Below are 16780 nucleotides of genomic sequence, written 5' to 3'. Positions count from 1 at the left end.
CTGCGCAGTACAGACTACCCCGGCGCGGAACCCGCTGGGCTCGTATGAGATTGCAGTGATGTTGCTGAGCGATGTGCAGCCAGCTCACCCGCAGGGCACTGTACGCCTCTCAGCAGTGTGGAACAGGCCCTGTGTCTCCCCATGTGGTATCTCAGCTAGGTTGCTGGAAAATGGCAGTGGCAGACGCATACGTTACGTTTGTTTAAAACTGTACGTGCTGTACTTGGGAATCGCATCAGGTTCAGAACAGTGCATCAGTCTGTGAGGCGGGCAGTGGTGTCCTGCCAGCCAGCGTGTGTGCGCGCGTGCAGCTCTGCGCGTGTGGCTCTGTCCCCAGTGCCCTCCATCTCTGGCATCTTTCTTCCGAGACGCTCTGCCAGGGGGCCGGATGCCAGGTGGCTGCGTGGCATGCAGTCAAACGTCAGCCCTTTCCAAAAGCCTTCTTAGCGGCACTTAAGCTATTAAGCTTGTCTGTCCAGAAGACAATAGTGTATTGGGAAAAAGAAAGCAAAATCTTAGAGGACATTTGTAACGCATTCGAGTGTGAAAATAAATTGGTAAATATAACGGGTGGCCTGGGTGGTCAGAGATAAGCCTGATGCAGCTTAGCTGAAGTCCCTCTTTGAATGGCTTAATCGAGTGGGCAGTGGTAAGTTGTGCACCAGTCTGACAGTAAACAGTGCCTGCAGTGCTTTGTATTGAACTGAGCTGCAGTCGAGAGTTTCTCGGATTCCTAGTTATACAGACCATGGCTCCTTTATTAGAGTAGTGTCACCCCAGCGGTTTTCTATAAACGGGATCTTTGGCCTACGTGGTCAGCATGCCGCTATCCGAGGTGGAGTGCCCATGTTATGTTATCGGTGTCCAGTTTAGTCTAGTGTCTCCATTACCAGAGAGCTGCACTTCTCGGTTGGGGCTGCCCGAGCCTGGCCCGGAAGCAGAGAGCATGAGGCAGGACTGAGCTGCAGGGAAAGACGCGATAATAGTGCAGTCGGCGTGTCCCCAAGGCCTGGGAGGACATGGTAATTCCTGGGGAAGTCTCGGATGAAAATGGGGGAAACGCACAAGCTCCGCACAGACCAACTCAAGTGCGACTCGGACCCTGGAGCTGTGAGGCAGCAGCACTTACCACCTCGTCTCCCACGTGTCCAGCCGTTTCAGTCGCTCAAGTCATTGGGTTCGATGGCGAACTACCAAACAGACGCAACCTGGGAGACGCTCAGCTTGCCACAGGGAGAGCTGCAGCAAAGAGCTACGTGTTCTTTTCCAAAACTAAACATGGGGGAAGTTTCAGGTTTCTTCATTATTTTAAATTAGTTTGTGCAGGAAGGCTGGCTTTTTTTTCAGCCAACACCTGGATGAGATCCCTGGATCAATTAGATACGAGCTACCCAACAGACTAGAGAAGCCAGACATGCTCTTCTCATTTGTAACTGTTCTTACCCAAGGGGAGATGGACTCTGCCCAAGACCTCCCGGCCACTGGTTCATCCGAGCAGGAGTCCTGTGTGGGAATGTGCGGTGCCTGAGGAGCACCTAGTCATCTTGTTTAACATCTCCGTTTTTCTAAAAATTGTGCTGAAAACGTTACTGCGGGGGCTGCTGTCTCCACTTCTGGCTCAGTTCAGAAGCTGCTTAGGAGGCTTTAATTAATTGAGATTTTAGATTTAATTCTCCCTTGTAAAAAAAAAAAATCCAGAGATTAGTTTGAGAAATTTATGCCCAGGCTTGTTTGTCTCTACTGGCTTTCAGGTGTCCCTGGCAGAACAAGCTGCAAATTTAATTGAACACGATTTTCTGAAGGAAGGGCCAGCAGTGAGTGGGAGGCGTTTGTGTCCCGTAGTGGTGCCCCAGGCTGTCTGACACGATGCGCTACCACAGCCCTCATTAACACTATAGAGCTCCTTCTGTGTGTGCCGGGGCTGGATCCTCTGCCCTTAACTTCAGCCTTGCAAACGTCCCCAGACATATGAATAAATTCCACTGATGTGGGTTTTTATTGAAGCAGAGGTCTGATTGATCTTGATGCAGTTATAATGCAATCTGGGTGATTCTAATAGGATTTGAGAGCTGAATATTTAACCTAATCTGGCCACACACTTGGAGTCTCGCTGCCTGCCTGCCTGTCCTCCGGTCACCTCTGAAATAATTTCACACCCTGGATTCTTTCAGATTACAGCTCAGTTTGCTTACAAGAACGGAGGCATGGGGGTCTCCTTGTAGCTGCGTGTCCATAACCGATACATAAATTACCAGCAGTGTCTTCCTCTGTGTAAAATGTCATGGTGGCACTAGAGGTTCATGGTGATTAATGTCAGGTTGGGCACTCCACTGCGGTCTGGGAAACTTGTGCCCATTGGGAAGTTCTCATGCCTTGGCCTTCACCCCCTCACATGCCCAGCTGCAGCTCTGATGTGAGCATAATTAATATTAATTGCTTACACTTATATAGCACTTTTCTGGACACTCCACACAAAGCACTTTACAGGTAATTAGGACTCCCATCCACCACCACCAATATGCAGCCCCACCTGGATGATGCGATGGCAGCCATAGCTCACCACACATCAGCTATCAGTGGGGAGGAGAGCAGGGTAATGAAGCCAATTCATAGATGGGGATTATTAGGAGGCCATGATAGGTAAAGGCCAATGGGAAATTCAAGTCATGTTACCTCCTGTAGTCTGCTGAACATCCAGCTGCAGGAGGGCTGAGCAATAAGATTACAAACGATATAAGGCCATAGCCTGTTAGGTTGCTGGTTCAAACTGATCCAAGGATCTCCTCCAGCTATTTGTTAAGGGATCCTAAGGAATTTGCTTTAACTTCATGGGAAATTTTTCACAATCTAGAAAGTGTCTGGGGAAAAGAGACATTTTATGGTGTGTCATGGCTGTGATGTACTTACAAATTCATGTTGACATTTATTCTTGCCTGAATGATTTAAATGACGTGAAACTGATACTTTGTGCACATACTCCAGTTTCTGAATTCACATTTTGAAGATGGGATTTCATATCGTTCCACAGGACAGTTTAGTCATGGCTGGTGCTAAGCATCGTGTTTTTCAGATCTAAACCATAAGAAAGGTAATAAATTAATGGAGTCAGTCAGTTCAACCCATTAGGTAGTTAGTAGCTAATTGATCCCAGAATCTTTACAATGATGGGTTTGTGCATTGGTGATGATGCAGACACTTACACACACGTGCGTCTGTATTACAGATATGTTTGACAAAACACAGGACAAAAAAAACAATTATGTTGTCAGATGCCACAGACTAACGTAATATTTTAACATCATTTCAGTAATGGAAAGCAAAAACTCTAATCCAGCACGACTGTTCATTGTGACAACGTCTAATCTGTGTGTCTCTTTTCTGTTATTTCTGGTTTGTCTGTGCATTTGTCTTTTCTGTGCAGTGTTTGTGTTTCTCTGTGTGTATGCATTGTATGTTTGTTCTTGGTGTCTATTGTGTATTTAGTCTCAGCGTGTGATGTTTGTTCTGTGTGCATGTTATCTGCTGTATGTCTGAGAGTCGGTGTTGTGTGTCTTCCTGTGTATGTTGGCGGATGTGCATGTCTCCCTGTACTGCAAGTCTGTATTGTGTGTGTCCACGTTGTGCATTGCTTGTGTGACACTAGGCAGAGATGTGCTGTGTGTTTTTCTCTCTGAAGACGGTAGACACTTACAGTGTAGTGCTAATTGCACAGGTCATTTCAATCACAGGTAAAAAGCTTGTAATAAACAGCCAGGGAGATTAGTATCCTTACAGATTCAATTATACTTGTTGCATCTCTCTGCTTTGCGGAAAATGGTGAGGTCACTTACTGTAGGTTTTTCTAAAAGAAACCCCGGTTCCCGCTGTGTGTCCAGGTGCGGAAGTACCTCCTGATGCTGGACGTGCGGAAGGATCATGTGAAGTTCTGGCGGCCGCAGATCCTGCTGATGGTGGCCAACCCTCGCAGCAGCACCCACCTCATCTCCTTCATCAACGACATCAAGAAGAGCGGCCTGTACGTGCTGGGCCACGTGGAGCTGGGGGACCTGGGTAAGGCAGAGTGGCTTTGGTATTGTTCCTGCACGCTGGTTCTCGGTGTTGGAGGGTTTCTCTGTGAAACAGTGCATTTGATATTCTTACTGTCTGTCCAGGACTGGAAGTCCCTCCTGATGCTGGATGTGCAGGAGGATCATGTGAAGTTTTGTTCTCATCACTATAATGCATTTCCTGATGTCTGTGTTTCTGCAGTGGGTCTGTATTCTATCCGGCTATGATGTGCTCATGGGTGTCTGTGTGTTTTCTCCCCACCAGAGACGCTGCCTTCAGATCCCCTGCAGTCCCGCTATGACTCCTGGCTGTCTCTGGTCGACCGGCTCAACATCAAGGCCTTTGTCAACCTCACGCTGGCCAACTCCGTCAGGCACGGCGTGCAGCACCTCCTCTTCATCTCGGGCCTGGGTAAGTCATCCCTCACAGTTCTCGTTCACCGTATACTGCAATACTCTCGTGTTCTCTAGCCCTCTCTCTCTCTCTCTCCCCTTTTCACTTTTTCCTTCTCCTCCATTTTTTTGTCTCCAAAGGTGGGATGAGGCCCAACACCCTGGTCTTGGGTTTCTATGATGACTGCCCGCCTAAGGACCAGCTCCTGGAGGGACAGGCTTTATCAGGCAGCTCGTTGGACATCCTCTCCTCTGGGATGGACCCCGAGGAAGTGACGCAGTTCAACTTCCCTGCACTGCGGGGCAGCAGCGAGGGAGAAGGGCAGGCCAAAGTGCTGTCGGCGGAGGAGTATGTAGCGGTGATCGCCGACGCCGTGAAGATGCTGAAGAACGTGGCCCTGGCACGGTACTTCTGCCGCTTTGACCGGGCGGAGGTGCTGGGGCGGCGAGGCGGGCTCTTTGTGGACGTCTGGCCTCTCAACCTGATGAGGCCCGACAGCAGCAGCTACGTGGACACCTGCAGCCTCTTTCTGCTCCAGCTGGCCTGCGTGCTCAATATGGTGCGGGCCTGGCGCAAGGCCCAGCTGCGCCTGTTCCTGTGCGTGGAGTCGGGGCACAGCACGCGCGGGCCGGAGGAGAAGCTGGGCCAGCTGCTTCGCAAGCTGCGCATCAAGGCCGCCATCCACACCGTGCCCTGGGACTCCGTGGTGGCGCTGCACTGGCACAAACAAGGCGGAGAAGCCCGAGAGACGGGCGTGCAGAAAGCCGGGAGGGAGGGGCTGGAGGAGGAAGGCGACTTCGTTAACAGCTTCCCCAGCAACGCCACCCGCCTCTCGGATGAGTACCTCCGCGCCGCCAACCGCCTGGTGCTGGAGCAGGCCTTCCCCCCGCCGGCCGTGCGCTTCCTGTACCTGCCCCGCCCCCCCGCCGACACCCGCCTGTACCAAACCTACTTGCACCAGCTGGACGTGCTGACCCGGGATCTGGGGCCCACGCTGCTCATCCACGGGGTCACCCCGGTCACCAGCACTGACCTCTGACCCCCGACTGGGCCACAGCACAGACTGGTGTGTTGCATTTCAAGTGAGCCCCGCGTCACCCTCAGCACTTACATACAGAGAGAGGTGACAGGGGGAATGAGAAAGGATATATGCCGTCTGTTCCTTTTTTACAGGACTTACCCTTCATTTTCTTGTTCTTGCTTACTTTCTCACTGCCATCATTGTAGATAATCTTGGAAAGTGCCTGTGTCATTATAGGGGGGACTGTGGGTGTCAGCACCAGGGTGTATCCTGCGCTTTCTGGTGCGGAGTCAGCCCCACTGCAGCCTCTGCTCCTGCCCTTCTCCCACTGGGAAATCCTCCCAGACAGCTGGCTTGCACTCTCCTGTGCTCCTGGGTGTGGTGGCGAGCGTGCAGTATAGTGTCAATACGGGCTCTTTGCACATAGCCTGGCAGTCCCAGCCAGCACCCACGAATCTAGGGCTGCTGGAGGCCTGGGCCGGGTATTGAGTTCAGGAGGTGCAAGCCCCTGGTCAAGACAGTTGCCCTTTTCTGCGGTGCGGCTTGAATGTTGTTGTTTTTTTATCACAACGAGCTCTTACTGACAAATGCGACGCCTTACTTACAACATTATCTACAAGTTTTACTGTAGTGCGGGGAACGTGCTGCTGACGCGCTGGTGACTCGGTCAAAGGGTATGATAAAGTTTACACTGTTCCGGTCCTCCACTGCGCTGCACTTTCGCACGTCATGTGGCGTACAGTAGATGCCAGTTAGTTAAACCACTTCCTGCACATATGTGTTTAAATGACCTTTTCATGGAACGCAGAGCCCAGACGCCCCTTTCTGCACCTGAGCTTTGTGAGGGACAGAACTTTTTTATAGTAATCAAACTTTTGTGCCAAATTGAACGTAACAGTCATGTTTTTATAGGTACACTATTTTGTTGGTCTGCTTTGAGGTGACAAAAGGCCTTGCCTCCCTGTTGAGAGACGTGGAATCCCGTTTCTGTATGAAGTCAGAATAGAGAGATGGAAACTTCAGGTCTGGACTGGTTGAGGATTTTGAATTGGAGTTGACTTCTACTTGAAGAGAAAAAAGAGGGACTGAATCTCCTACTGAGCACAACGCTATATCAAGGAGACGGGAAACTGTAAGACATCCCTCACAGAACTGGGAAAGACGGGTGAAATCTGGAGAAAAGATGGCTTGTTTCCAAAGTTTAAACCCCCAGAATGTGTCGGCGTGTTGCTGTCTCACACCAAGGAGAGGAAACCGCACGAGCTTAAGCAAGATGAGCTACTGTGACTTTAATACTTTCTGCAAAAAAAAATAAGATCTTGTACGTCATATGTATGCCCCAGCATGTGAAGACACCAAGGAATTACTTAGTTGGAGAGCACTCTGCTCAGTATTTGGAGAAGAAAAATGGCAGCATAGCCATTTAAAACAAACAAATTTTTCATTGTCTGTGAAAGCAGTATCGCAGCTGATCAGATATACAGTAATAAAGAAATACCCTGTTCATGTAGTGAGCTTAAGCTTGCAATTAGAGGGAGTGACACAGCGGGTGTGTCATTACTTTCCTCTTTCTTCGTCTGTTTATATCCCAATGCCCTTGAAAACCGGGTTCCACTTAATAAGCAATAGAAAATTTGACCCCAACAATTACAAGAGGCGGTTTGCCTTTACGGTGTCACCTTTTTTTTTAAAGGCAGCTGTGTACAGAAATGGTAAAAATCTAGAAAACCAAGTCAACGGCTTTGCACTGCAAAACAGCACAGAGATCCTAAGGTGGGAGGCACAGGAGTGGACGTGCTGCAGAGCCTGCCAGCTGGAATAACTTGCGTTTCAATCAGCCTCATCATATTAAAGCAATAATCAGGCAATCCGCTTCCTTACAACTGTTTTAATTAACCTATTTAGCATGTGAAAATGTCACATTTGTCATAGAATGTAATAGCCCTGTGGAACAATTACATTTTGGGCGCCTGCATAAACAGCGTCCCTTTATATATATTGAGCATTTGATTTGATTTTCCTTTTCTTTTTTTAATTTAAACCGCAAATTCATTTCCTCGCGTCAGTTTTTCCATGAAGTTCAGCTTTGAAAGCGAAGGACACAACAGACCACTTGTACCGTTAGCGGCTCGTTTTCTTGAATGCGAGCGCTGAGCCAGAACACTTAATTGGCACCGTTTGTGTTCCAAACAGGCACACCTCTCCCCACTTGCTCTGTGCAGGTCCAAGCACCAGGTGACACAGCATGGCACAGGTCTGTGTGTGTGTTGAGGCACAAGAAATTGGGGTCCCCCCAAACCTCACTTATGTGACAAAAGAAGTGAGATCGTACAAAAACGCCCAATTTCACCCTAGCCCCTATAACAGTGGGGATTTCTGTAGGGAGCATGCTGAACTGAAATCTCCACAAAGGAGGAGAGTAATGACTCTGTTCCCTATAGAATATTTATAGAGGAACATAATGCTTCATCCAATCTCTAGTGCACAGAAGAAAATTGAGATAAAAAAACGTTATTTCAATAGCCGGCTATCACCAAGCCTGAATTGCATTAATAGGTAAGAGCTCCTCCTGCCTATTTAACAAAATATAAAATAAGAAATTAAGGCAATTTATGCTAATTAATGAACCGAGAGACAGGCAGTCCCTGGACTATACTGTTTTAACTTGGCGGCGAGCCAGTGGCCTTTTACATCTCAGTCATTCCAGTCACTAGTAAAACATAGACAGTACTCCCTCTTGTAACTCCAGTGTCCAGACTGTGTGAGTACTGTACTCCTACAGTGAAGAGCAAGGGCATTCAGTAAGGGGGTTTATTAAAGATCAGCTCTTTTAGAACCAGAGCTCTTCTATTTTGTAATTAGTTTCATTTTCTGTAAATCACGTAGCTGAAAAGCCTGGTGTGCCTTGTGCTGGTTTGAAAGCGTCTTTGCAGTTTAATACTCTCCTTCCCTTCATTGACATTACATTGCATGAGCACTCTACTCATGTCCTCTGTCCCAGATGGTGGCCCGGGCCTCTTTAAGTGGTACTCTATGCTGGTCTTGGGCCTCTCTGGGCAGTGCTCTGTGCTGGCCCTGGGCCTCTCTAAGTGGTACTCTGTGTTGCCCTGGGCCTATCTAAGTGGTACTCTGTGTTGCCCTGGGCCTATCTAAGTGGTACTCTGTGTTGCCCTGGGCCTCTCTAAGTGGTACTCTGTGCTGGCCATGGGACTCCCTGGCAATGCTCTGTGCTGGCTCTGGGCCTCTCTAAGTGGTACTCTGTGCTGGCTCTGGGCAGTGCTCTGTGTTGCCCTGGGCCTCTTTAAGTGGTACACTGTGCTGGCCATGGGCCTCCCTGGCAGTGCTCTGTGCTGGCCATGGGCCTCCCTGGCAGTGCTCTGTGCTGGCTCTGGGCCTCTCTAAGTGGTGCTCTGTGCTGGCTCTGGGCCTCTCTAAGTGGTACTCTGTGCTGGCCATGGGCCTCCCTGGCAATGCTCTGGGCCTCTCTAAGTGGTACTCTGTGCTGGCTCTGGGCAGTGCTCTGTGTTGCCCTGGGCCTCTCTAAGTGGTGCTCTGGGCCTCTCTAAGTGGTACTCTGTGCTGGCTCTGGGCAGTGCTCTGTGCTGTAGTGCACAGTAACATCAGTTTTGCTTGCAGTGTTTCAAAACAGGTTACATTTTAAAGGTTTGTGTTTTTGATTGAATTTTTGGAAATGCAGAAGTTAACCTGTCTTTATTCATTTAATTTCTAGCAGTGGGAGATGAGGATAAGCACAACTGTGAAATGTCTTAGTGCTAGAACATTAGATTTCTTTTATCGTCTTTTAATTGCTCACATAGGTCCCGTTGTGTCTTTTCTCCTGCCTTCTTCTCTTTTAGAAACTGTTAAGATCTTTCAAACTACCACACACTCGTCAGCTTCCTCCACTGCCTAGTTTCAGATTTAAAATCCCACCACACACGGGATGAATGACTGACCGTAGAAGGATGATTGCCACACCAGCACTGAACCAATGCATTCCAAATGCTGAAATCTGTTTGAATTTTAAAGATGCCCGCTTTGAGAAAATCTTATTGGAGCAGCTCTAGCAGTGAGACAGTTTTCTCTTTCATCCAAACTCCACAAGCTGTGCACAAAATAAGAAAAGAGCAGTGTCACACCTGCCGCTCTAGTACTGCTGAATGCAAGACGAGCGATGTCAGGGCGCCTGATAGAGAGGAGGCCTGATTGCTGTGAGGTCGGGCTCCAACGGGAGAAGCTGTCTGCTGCTCTGTAGGCGAGGTTGTGCTGACCTGCCTGGTTCTTTAGTCTGGCTCTCTACCAGCCAGTTAGATGCAGCGTGTGTCTGTGTTGAGGGCTGCATTTGACACTTTAATATCCAAGCGTGGTCACCATGCCCTTATCAAAGCAGCGCTGCGTGTGCTGAAGTATTTTGAGACTAGCTCCTTTTCTCCATCAAATTCTGTTTGAGCTTGTATAAAGGCTTCAGACTGTGAGCTTCTCGCTCCCAAGTCTTCAGTTCTGCGTTCTTGAATTTGCCCGCCCCAATTTCTTCTGCTTCCTGGGATCCTAAAGCAGGGAGAGGTAACTTCAGCCCAGGTGTCCGTTTCTGGTTTTCATTCCGTCTCGGCCCTAAAAGACTTCATTGAACTAATTCAGTAGTTGCAGTATGAAGCCACATCAGCTGTTTTCCAGGTCTTCATTATTGGTGTAAGTGAAAAGTGCTTCTTGAAATTCAGGAACCTGTCCCGGGTAGACTGGAGTTACCTGCCCCTGCTTGAAGGGATAAACTTGTAAACCCAGCAGCATCTCCTGCCTCAGGCTGTTTGTTGGTGAAGGCAGGAGGAGATCACATACATTTTGTGCATTATGTACAAGTGTCTTCATGCTTGTGATGAAAATACAGGGCTTTTTTTGTGCATGCTCTGAGACGGTATTCATGTTCAGATGCCTCTCTGGCAAGCTACAGTATTTGGGTTATACAGGTTGGGAAAGTTGTGATTGGATGGCAGTAGCATCGTTTATATAGTATGTGTGGTCAGAGGCAGAAGCAACAGTCATCTATCAAGGACAGAATGGTAAACTGAGAGGTAAAGTCTGGACAGATGGGCTGTACTGCTGACAGGAACTCCTTCTCTACAGACCAAAATATTCCAGCTGTTCAGGCAGATGTTCAGAGTGAAATGGCCAGACTGTATGGTACTGCTTTTTCCCCACCTGGTTTTGTATACAGTTTACAGCTGTCGAATGGGAGCAAATGAGTTGCATTATACAGTAAGCTGAAAGTTCTCCTGCAAATCTTTTACAGTACTGTATATACATGTCTGCTTTCACACTACACTTTGTCCAAAAGCTCTTTAAATGTTATTATAGACATAATGCAACTTGATTTCTCCAGACCAAGCCCTTAATCCTTAATCATTTTCCCCCAGATATCCCACCTTTTATTTAGTGATTTCTGCAAATCAAAAGATCAGATGTATCTTGGAAATCTTTTAAGCTCTCATTAAAAGCCTGCCGTTGAGATCAGTATGTTAACAGTGCTGGTCCCATGCATATTTCTGTGCCTCTATCATCTCTGTGCACGCCCTATGCAGATATGCTCAATATAAGGTAGCAAACACAAAACTGTGGCTCCTTGTGCTGAATTTAACACAACATTCCACAGGTGGGATTACATGTAGCGGCTGAGGCTGCTATGCATTTAGCATCTTATTGTGGTCCCTGTTTGAGAAGCACAACAGTAATGTTTACTGTAAAGTGCTAACCCAGGAGGTGACAGGTTGGTAAGAACTTGGCTGGCGTCTGTGTCCATGCTGTTATTGTAGTAGTATATTGCCCCAGATACCTATCATGCAACTCCTAGTATACCACTGTTCAGCCCCTGGTAATAAAGATCTAATGGCCCAGACATCTCTCTCCACTCACTGTTTCTTACTTTCTGACTTCAGCACAGACGTCTGATGATACTTCTGCTGTACCTGCAGAATAGCTGGCATCTTTCAATAAGTAGAGAAAAAACATGGTTTTAATGTTGTTGAAAAGAGCTTTGAGAAGTTAGAAAATCAGATTAATTGATCCCAAACTTGCTGAAAGAAGGTTTACTAAAGTTCATGCAAATATTGCAGTTTTACAGAACAAAATTATGACCTTAGACTGGCAGTTGGACTTTCCGTGTATTGTATTTTCATTTATAATGAGGAAGCAATGTAGATCTGAGAACTATTAGCACCAGTCCAGATATTGATTTTTTTTTTCCTTCAGCCATATTGCTTGTGTTTTATCTTTGAAGTAAACGGTTGTGGTCTCTTATTACAGTATAGCTTGCAGTTTGCATGGGTATTGGAGAGAGAGCTTCTATTTCTCAGTGGGCCTTGCAGCCTGTCATTTTAAAGGGACCCGAGTATTATTTTTGAAATACCTCTAAAGCACATTTTGAAAAGCACATTTTAAAAGTAAAAACAAATAGGACATCTAGAACATATCAGTGACCCAACAGTACTGGCACAAAGGAGTTTGAGCTATCAAAAATGATTGCAGCAATATTTATCACGATCATGTTCTGTTTCAGCCTCATGTACTGTACGTGCCTGTGTGTCCTCCCTCTTGCAGGCTAGCTGGCACAGTGGTTAAGGTACGGGCCCTTGTGCCAGGTGGTTGGAGGTTCAAGCCTCTAGCTCATTGTACATTAGCCTGGCTGACTGAAGTCCTTGTGCTTTGTCCTTCAGCTGAGGGGCCTGTTGCAGTGTTGCTGCAGCAGCAGTTTCTGATGTATGCTTCACCTCATTCTCTCTACATCACTTTGAATACAAGTATTTGCCAACTGACTGTATTATTTCTTTTTCACCTGCACTTTTTGTCCTTGGCTTCACACACCAGCTGGTTTTCTTTGTAGTGTGTTGAAAATCGTTTTGCGTTTAAATGCCTGAAACTGATGGTTCTTATGTACAGCGACAGGGCCCAGGATATTGGCAGCTTCCATGTAACTCCTGGATGCCTGCTGGGGTGTATTCAGCCTCTTGCTTCAGTTGTTGCTGGTAAACCATGCTCTAACTAGGATTGTGCCAGTATACATGCTGTATTTCCAACAGAAAGAGTTAGGAAATTGTACCTGAAAGTATGATCCTATATAGTTTGTGTTCTTTCATCTTTTTTTACTCATGCTGTTAAGTGTAAAGGTGTGATGTTGTAAAGGTAAAAAAACAGTACATTTTTGGTTGGGTCTCTGGTTTGTCTACAAACAGCAGATGCAAATTGCATTGCATTGTCCTGAAAGAGTGGTGGTTCTGTGTGTGCTGGGAGTGCTGCCTCCTGCTGGTTGTGTTGGGTTACTGCACAACCAGGATGGCAGCCAGCCCACAGATTCACCACACTGAAATGGGAAAGGTTTTTTTGTTTCAAGTTGGCCTCTAAACTGAAATAAATGAAAACTTGAATTGAAATACTTTAAAATTGCATCAAAACACAAGGCTGATTACAATAATACAACAACATTTACAATGCTTACAGCAGGAAGCCACGCACATTTTGGCAAGTGGAAATCTGATCATAATAAGTGTGATATGAGTGCTGTTCTTACAGGTCCCTCTGCAGCTGACCTGCAGAAAAATCCACTATAAAATAAAGGTCATCTGACACATGTTTTATACTTGATATACTTGTGCAAAACTGATCATGTCTCTTACTGTGCCATTTGTGAATGCTGAATTCCTCTGCGCCTACAGAGATTAGCTCTCAGATGAAGAATGGAACAGCCTCCAAAGATATATGTATTCTAATATTGGTACAGTATGTTTTATTTTGTACGAAGTATGAAAAAGTTGTAACACAGCTTACATTTTTTTTTTTAATGAAATAAACTGATTCTGTAAAGGTTGTATTCCTTGGGTATGTCTTTTAGTAGGAGTCGACAGCAATGCTTCTCGGTTATGGACTCGCACACTCAAATGTCATTTCCATGCAGGATCAATTCGTTGAAAAGCCCTTGAGTGTTTGTCACTTCCCACTCTGTATCGAGTGTGATCTTCACACAAGAACTGGAGGCTGGGCGAGGACTTAAACATTAGAAGTCCTGAAATTTAATGAAGTTAATTTACCAGACTATCCAGGATTCAGTAGAAACTGAAAAGGGGTTTTCATTTTAGAGAGAAGGTGCACCTTTTCACAGAGGGTTTCTAGAACAAACTGCCCTGCCATTTTTTGTTGAAGCATTCCCAGGCCTCCTTTTAGCAAAAGCTGCTAGCAACCAAAGGAAACCAGAAGAGTTTGCTCTAGGCCTTATTTAACCCTGCAACCGGAAGGGAACAGAGTTTCAGGATATACAGAAAAAGAGTGCCATTTTCCAACGTGCCATTGCATAAATGTCAGCCTCTTCCCCAAGCGCCTGTACTGGACCAGACCCTTCAAGGCCAAGGCAGTGGGTGCCACTGGGTTTGGGTCTGCTCTGATTGGGGCGGGTGTAGCAACGGCGCTGTTAAGGCGGCTCGTACATTAATAAGGCTCTGCTCTGTGTAAGTGCCGGTGAAGTCCGAACACTAAACGCAGTCTCTCGGGAGAGACTGTCCCACTGCAGAGCTCTGGGCGAAAGCACTCTCTTTGATTAGTCTCCAAGCCATCGCACATACAGTGGGGTGGAGGAGGGGAGTAGCTGTGGCTCTGCAGCTGACAGGTTTCTGAAATGATGCTCTTCCCACTGTGTATAATGACCCAGGGGAGATGTTAAGTAGGGCTTACGGTACCTCAGTACAATCTGTCCTTCCCTCTTACACAAGTTCTTTCTCTTTCTTCCCCTAAGAAATTTTGTCTCTTGGTCTCCCTTTCTATTTACTTTTTCATTTTAGTCTTCAGTTTTTCCATTTACTCTACTTTCCATCTTTGTCTTGAAATTCAATTAGCTTTTCAGTCAAATGTGCACAGCCAGGACCTAAATACATATTCTGACCTATAATGCCCAGTGTTCCTAATGTGATTTATATAACTATGTTTTAAACAGAAGGAATGCCCTAGGCTGACATTTAACAGTTGAAGTTCAGGGCTTTTTTTTCAGCCTGGCTTGTACATGAGCTGATTGTAATACTGACTGATTGTCTGGTGCCGAGACTTGGCAAGCCTGGTGGAAACCTTATGGATTGTGAAAAGAAGCGTGTGTGTATACTGTATGTACAGTACATATGTGGTATATACTGTAGATTTACTGTGTATATACTCCATACTGTATATACAGTAGAAACTATTAATCAGCAGGGAGTAAATAATAAAACGTATTTTTTGACTAATATGACATTTTGAACCAATCCCTGTCCCCTTACGTTGTGAATGTTTATCAATTATAATATGAACACTAATTGTGTGTCAGCCAAATAAGAGGATAATGTATTGTATATAGTCTTTTTAATTTTGGGGTCATGTTATATCATCTATTTCAAAACAGATCATGCTACATAAACCTGTTGGGTAGGATTTGAGTTATGTTGTTATGGGGAATAAAAAGTTTTAACGAAAATGATAGTATCGTATTAAAATACAGAGCCCCACAAAGTGCACTGGCTGTGTCGGGGAACCAGAAAAAGGACAGTAATAGCAGATTTGTTTTTCCTGCACTTGCAATGTACATTGTTAATTTTTAATAAACCCTGAAAAACAGCCCTGCTGTACAGCAGACCAGACAATGTTGGTCATTCGCTAAGTCAATGAAGAGATCATTACCACTGCCCTCAAAACTGGTGATGCTGTTAGGGTGAGTCACAAATTAAACTGAAAAAGATCCATGAAAGATTAATGTGAAATTTTTAACATTGTATTGGTCATCATAAGAAATAAAATGTCTTTAAGCATCGGAATGTATTCACTCCATATCATAGGAAAGATATCAGGGAAAAAGCTATTTGTGTAGCACATGCATTGAGACCTTACTGAAAAGACACTAGTTAATCTGTTATGGTGATTACCATTTGTCATCAACAGGATATTTATCCATCCATCTTTTTTATAACCTTCCTAACAACTTCTTCCAATTCAGAGTAACAGGGGAGCCGGATTCTATCCCGGCAAACAACGGGAGCAAGTGGACTACACTCTGGATGGGACACCAGTCCACCACAAGGCACATACATGGACACAAACATGAATGTACACACACTGACACCAGGGCCAGTCTTCCCGCAAGCACATTAACCCCGTGTGTCTATTTGGATTGTGGGAGGAAATTGGAGCACCAGAAGACCCATGCAAATGCAGGAAAACATACAAATGCCACACAGAATTGATGTGAACCCAGGACCACAGCATTGTGAGGCAGCAATTCTAACCACTGCCCAACCATGCCACCCTATCAACAGGATATCTACTGTAACCTTCAGCATAACAGTGTATGGTCATCAGAGGAATCGGTTCCAACTGTAATTCTGCAATACATGCTTTGTCCCCTTTTGCAGATGCTGTCTAGTGGGATTCTGTTCTATTTCTCTCATAGAGGCTAGACAAGCATGTGCCTGTTCACTGGCTTCTGAACTGTGGATGATGCGTTGTCTCAAATGTTCAATGGAGCTCAAGCCTACCCAGTGGGACATCCACAGCATAACTCTCTCACATTCTCATCTCACAAGAAAAACATTGTTGCGCGAGCCACATGTGAATGTGTCTTGTCCTACTGAAATGTTGTCACATCAGGATAAGCTTGTGGAAAGGGCTGCATGCGAGGTCCCAGAACTGGACACAAGTTTTGCTAAAGGAGAGCAACCAAAGTGCACTTCTTCATCACAAAATATCCATCCAACAGGCATAAGAAAGGGTACACCCTGGACAGGACATTAGTCCATCATAGGGCAATTGCAGACACACTCACACCAGGGCCAATTTTCCCCGAAGTCAATGAACCTACCAGTATGTCTTTGGACTGTGGGAGGAAGCCAGACCACACAGTCTCCACACAGACTGCACCCCAGGTCTGGAGTTGAACCCAGGGCCCCACCCCTGTAAGGCAGCAATGTTAACCACTGCACCATGGTGCTACCCAAAAAGATATATAATTTCATGAAATATTTAGTATGAAAAAATTGCAAGTACTTTTGAAAAGACATTTAACTGGCAATGAGGTCAATATACTGTACGTGCATATTTTTGTCTCCTGACAGTGTGTAGAGGGTTTATTTAATTTTCATTTGTGCATTTCAGTAAGAAAAGTAAGAAATTAGCCAGAGGTTTAGCCTGATGAGAAGTGTTTACTTGCAAGATGAATTAAAAACAAATTGCTGAGAAGCAATTGCTCATGCCCCAGGGACCAATATCTTTCTCTGTGAAAAAGAAGTCCAAAGTTTAGAAGAATATTTATCATTTGCTGAG

The 16780-nt window shown here is 45.9% G+C and overlaps 1 protein-coding gene across 1 annotated transcript in view; it reads left to right on the top strand.

The window, feature by feature from the left end:
• LOC148836618 (solute carrier family 12 member 9) overlaps nucleotides 1-6773 on the top strand; it is a 61392-nt gene extending 54619 nt beyond the window's left edge. Inside the window, exons 11-13 of the mRNA XM_088914743.1 lie at nucleotides 3876-4050; nucleotides 4312-4458; nucleotides 4581-6773. Of these exons, the coding sequence (XP_088770869.1) occupies nucleotides 3876-4050; nucleotides 4312-4458; nucleotides 4581-5479 (1221 nt within the window). The 3' untranslated portion in view covers nucleotides 5480-6773. The remainder of the gene's footprint in view (nucleotides 1-3875; nucleotides 4051-4311; nucleotides 4459-4580) is intronic.
• Nucleotides 6774-16780: the final 10007 nt, after the last annotated feature.

Source organism: Atractosteus spatula, chromosome 4, assembly GCF_055471065.1.
Source record: "Atractosteus spatula isolate fAtrSpa1 chromosome 4, fAtrSpa1.hap1, whole genome shotgun sequence".
Taxonomy (NCBI): domain Eukaryota; kingdom Metazoa; phylum Chordata; class Actinopteri; order Semionotiformes; family Lepisosteidae; genus Atractosteus; species Atractosteus spatula.
Note: the sequence above shows the minus strand (reverse complement) of the source record. Positions and strands in the feature narration are given on the sequence as shown.